General features: G+C 34.5%; 2 protein-coding genes across 5 annotated transcripts in view; both read right to left on the reverse strand.

The window, feature by feature from the left end:
• The window catches only part of CPNE3 (copine 3), a 49,095-nt gene extending 46,477 nt beyond the window's left edge, over positions 1-2,618 (reverse strand). Inside the window, exon 1 of the mRNA XM_027900139.1 lies at positions 2,567-2,618. The gene's annotated coding sequence lies outside the window, so the exon portion shown is untranslated. The remainder of the gene's footprint in view (positions 1-2,566) is intronic.
• The window catches only part of WWP1 (WW domain containing E3 ubiquitin protein ligase 1), a 62,889-nt gene continuing 58,066 nt past the window's right edge, over positions 195-5,017 (reverse strand). For all 4 annotated transcript variants that reach the window (XM_027900135.1, XM_027900136.1, XM_027900134.1 and 1 more), the window contains 4 exons: positions 4,605-4,709; positions 2,964-3,060; positions 2,567-2,639; positions 195-1,369 (listed from right to left, as the gene is read on the reverse strand). In XM_027900135.1, coding sequence (XP_027755936.1) covers positions 1,270-1,369; positions 2,567-2,639; positions 2,964-3,060; positions 4,605-4,709 — 375 coding nt within the window. In that variant the 3' untranslated portion in view covers positions 195-1,269. The remainder of the gene's footprint in view (positions 1,370-2,566; positions 2,640-2,963; positions 3,061-4,604; positions 4,710-5,017) is intronic.

A 5,017-nucleotide genomic window follows, 5' to 3' on the forward strand; every position in this document is an offset into this window, starting at 1 on the left:
CAGCAAATGCCCTCAATGCCAATAAAACTAATTTTAAAATGCTTTTATATTACTGTGCACTTAGGACAATCTTGACCTACGTAAAAGAATGACAGGTTTTAGACATACTTAATTCAAGTACATCTAAATTTCTGTAAGAACTTTAGAAGAATGAGAGCATTTAATACTAAATAATATTTTTATATGTGCAAAGCTTAAGTAACTTTCATTTTATTTGGGTTTACTAGATCCAATAACTGAAACTGAACATGAACACAGAAAGCAGCAAAATTCACATTACCTTTTGTATACCTTTTGTATACCCTTATAGCTCAGTTTACATTAATATAACTCTACAAAGTTACAAAAAGGACATCATGGATTAAAAAGGGAAACAAAAACAGGAAAAAAAAAAAAAAAGAAAAAAGAAACCTGCAAGACACCAGACCAGGAAGAGAATGGGTAATATTTTCTCTTTTATTATTATTTTTTCTTTGAAGATTACCTAACATCCTCGTGGTAAGAACCCAAGGTACTATGTAAACAAATTTCAATGCTGCTCAAATGAATTAAAATACTCTGTTCAGCTCCTCCAATAAGTCAGAACAGAGGCACCAACTCCTTTCAACATTAAATCACATTCATTTAATTGTACATGACTCTTGTGCAAGTAGTAAAGGCTTTATTCATGACCTTGGCTACATCAGTAGAGAGGGATATATCAGCTATTTACGTATTAAAAAAAAATTAAACTGACAGAAGAACAAATTCTGTCGTCTCAAATACCAGCAGCATCTTTCTATATATTTAGAATACGTTTGTCCTAAGCCTTTAACACCTTTTAGAATAGCCATGCAATAAAACAAACTTGGAGATGTTTCTTAAGAGAACACTGAGCAGTTTAAACATTTTTCTGAATGGTAAAGCCAAGATAAAGCAAATCCAGGCCCTTTTAAATGGCTGCAACTTTTCATACACTTAAAGCTCTATAAAACTAGAGCCCATTAGTATATATATTTATATTTTTTATATATATATTTTAAATAAGTCTCTTGTCTGCTTTCAAAATTTCTGGAGGGGTTTTTCTGGTCTTTTGGGAGGGCAATAAATAAAAGTAGAAAAGGCTGAACTGTTTTGCATATATTTGTGGAAGAACGGAGAACAATTAAACTTTTAGAGTTCCAGAAAGATCACTGTACAGAACAAAAAGCTTATATACAATTAAGTGTGCAATTTTAGTTGGCTGGGCCTTTTATTATGCAAGATATCCACTTTGACTAGAAGCTGCTTCTACTCTTGACCAAATCCCTCTGTTTCTTCGATGGCAAAAAGCAACTTCTCTTTTAGTTGTTCATAGCTTTTATACGGTGGCAAATCCAAACGATTAAAACTGAGCAGAAAAAAACAAAATTTTGTTAAATTTATCTAAATCCCATGTAGAATTCTACAGAACTTGACTGCTATAGTAGAGGTTATAAATGTTCTGATCTAACAATTAGAAACAAAGAAATAACAAACAGCACAATCTCATTGCTTTAACATTTCTACAAGCAGTAAATGCTTAAAGACATAAAAGACTGTTACCAGATAAAAACCAGAACCTTTGAAAACTGAAGACAGCCCAAGATACAGAGAACTATAATACTTAGCAAAAAATAAAATCTAAACATAATACTTAGAAAAACCCTATAATACTTAAAAAATGAAAAGGAAATTTTTAGCATGAAGTTTAATATAATCCTAGTTTGATGCACATCCAAATTTCAACAACAGCATGAACAAGCTGAACTTGGCTCCCTCCTACACATGCCTGGTTATATGTTTTCCTTCCTAAACTTTACCTAAAAGGCTTCTGCCAAAACTGTTTTGTTCCATGTCTTCCCCAAAATTATCAAAGATGAAGAGAGATGTTTAACTCCTGCAAACATCACCTAAAAAAAAATCTAGTGGAGAAAAAGTAAAATGGAGGATACCCTGAATTAGTTTAAAAGTATGACAAATATTATTGTCACAAGTTGCCAAAGGAAAGCGTGTCCGTTTTGCATACAGGATATATGAGAAACTGATCTGTGTACCTGTTGGCACCAGTTTGGGACAGGAATGCCAAGCCAATATTGGCCCATCTGAAGCCTAGGTGGGAAAAAGTATCAGCATTCTTGGCTAAGCATCCTTGTTTTGAACATTTGCTGTGATTTCTTCTCATGACTGTACATTTTATCTTTTATAATATTACTGCATAATAACTGTATCTAATAACTGTATGTGTCTAATACTAACATGACTTGTTTAGGTATTTAATATTCTCTAGTATAAAGAATTAGGGAAACATCTCTCAGTCCTATGCATGAAGGATCCTCTCATACTTTTGACAGATCTGATGATACTGACAAACTGCGTTCAGCCCAGTAGCAAAATTTAAGAATAGGGCAGCTAGAAAAGTTTTCAATACTGGCATGTCAGGGCAATGAAATGAAGCTGAAGATGGAGACAGAGAACTGTTTCAAATTAGATTTCATTTGACTTGGTCAATGCAAGACCAGAAGAGAGAACCACTAAAGGCACAGGAAGTTTATATGTAAAAACTCACCAAGTGTGACTTCTTGGTAACCAGGTTTCCTTACCAACTTTTTCAATGCAGAATTTCTGAGGACCATTACTTCCTAGAAAAGAAGATTTTAAAAGTGTAATCTGTTCTTTTTAAGTATCACACGTGATACATACCTGACATAAGACACAATTCAGATACACCAGATAGAGGTTATTAGGTGCTACTCATCGTTACAAAACTATGGACATGCTTTTCATAGAAAAGAGCCAATTTCCAAAAATTTTATAAATATATTTATGGGATTTCTGATGTAAAAAGCCCTTCTAGATCCCAGGTTATAAACCTGAAGTTCCTGTTATCTGTACAATTGCAGGATTGTTCATTTGCAAATGAAACAGTTACAGTATAACAACAGTTTTGGTCACCTTTTACTTACCCATAAGTTCAGCAAATCCACCCAGCGGTAATCTGCAAGTGCCAGTGACAAACTGCAGAAGTCGCATGCGAACCTCATTGTCTGTTTCTTTTACAAACTAGGCACAGAAATTCAAATTACTTAATAAAAATCTTTAGCACAGCTGGAGAAAAACAAAAACCCCACAAGATGGTTGAAAAAGTGTAGTTCCATTTAAAAATACACCAAATTGGCAATATTTTGCATTTCTTGTTTTTAGCAAAATTTGTTGGAGAGAAGACAGTGATTTCAGATTGTATACACTGTCAAGAGTGCCAACTGTTAAAATGTGAAGCCTGGGAACAGCAAAAAAAGAAGACTCCTTATCTGTTTTATTCTACACTAAAATATAAATTATTCCAATGTTTTATATGAAGTCTACTGCTATTTTGGTTAAACACAGCACTAGCCTAACCACAGGCTCTGGGTATTTCAAGACTGAAGTATTCCATGCATCTGGAAGTCTCAGAGAAAACCCATCCATAACAGCTGCATCACTTTGTACAGGAATTCACTGGGAAGGGGAGAGGAAGAAAAGAGAGGGGACACAGAGAACATGTCAGTAAGAGAGGGGGCATAGATACACCTAGAATTTTGACTCAGAAAAACTTATATATAAATGTTGATATCATATCCAAGTTACTTAAACTTCTGGTTAAGATTCCTTCAATATCAAGAATCTTTAGGAGATATATCAGATCTTACAATATAAATAAGCTAGGAAATAACTGATTTGCATAATTTTCCTATAGAAACTTAGTCAAAAGCATCTCTAAAATGGTGATTTATCACAAGACAGAAACTGCCGGGCTCTGACTTCTCTTTAGGAAACTTCATAGAAACTGTGAGCCTGAATAGCATTTTGGAGTGCTTTTCCTTAGCCAACTTCATTAAAATGTGTTATAATTAGACAGTGCTAGACCGAAATAGTTAATATGACAATAATCATAAATAATATATGGCATTTTAGATCATCAAATCATAGAATGGTTTTGGTTGGAAGGGACCTTAAAGGTCATCCAGTTCCAACCCCCCTGCCATGGGCAGGGACACATTCCACTAGACCAGGTTGCTGAGAGCTCCTTTCAGCCTGGCCTTGAACACTTGCAGGAATGGGGTATCCACAGCTTCTCTGGACAACCTGTCCCAGTGCCTCACCGGGCTATCAGCACAGAAATTCCTCTTAATATCTAATCTCAACCTACCCTCCTGAAGTTTGAATCCACTGCCCCTTGTCCTGTCACTACATGCTCTTGTAAAACGTCCTTTTCTATCTTTCTTATAGGCTCTCTTCACGTACTAGAAGGTGAATATGAACAGCTCAGCTACAAATAAGAACATTTAGAAGGTAGATCACTGCTAAGAGTACAAAAAATTGTATTATCAATAAGGACAAGATATAGAAAAAATACTCATGACCCAGCATCCAAATGTAATGTATGTATCTATCTACCATTTCTCACCCTAAAGTATGCTCCCTAAAGACCAATAATCCTCCTTTCCTTCTCTGAAAACAAAAAAGAAAGGAAGCAGTAAGAACCTTCATTTAGATGGCATCCCTCCACTCCATGTCATTTGTGTTACAGAACAAAACAAAGTCAGAAATTTTACTGATCAACACACCTGCCAGAACCATATGATCTGCTTGCTATTCCTTGTGTAATGACGATAAACAGTGTTCCTCTGCCAGTCTGCTAAATCAACTTCTTGCATACCACAGAGCATAACCTAGAAGAGAGAATGATTACTTCACATTAAACACATAAATTAAGAGGATTTTTTATCTTGTATGAGACATGGTAGCAAAAATGGAAGTTCTTGCTCTGAAAAAAGGACAGGTAATTTTTTCATTTTACTCCAGTTAGGTTTTTCTTTATCCTAAGTTTACAGAACTCCTCCAAATTTGTTTATGTTTTTTAAGTGGTCTGAAAGACTGAATACCAGAAACTTGGTATCTTCCAACTAATAATTCAATAATAAAAGATATTACCTTTCTCATAAAAGTTATTATTATATTAAAGAGGATATTTCCTCTC

Source organism: Empidonax traillii, unplaced genomic scaffold (assembly GCF_003031625.1).
Source record: "Empidonax traillii isolate 1590-97213 ecotype Southwest subspecies unplaced genomic scaffold, ASM303162v1 scaffold713:size524338, whole genome shotgun sequence".
NCBI classification, from domain to species: domain Eukaryota; kingdom Metazoa; phylum Chordata; class Aves; order Passeriformes; family Tyrannidae; genus Empidonax; species Empidonax traillii.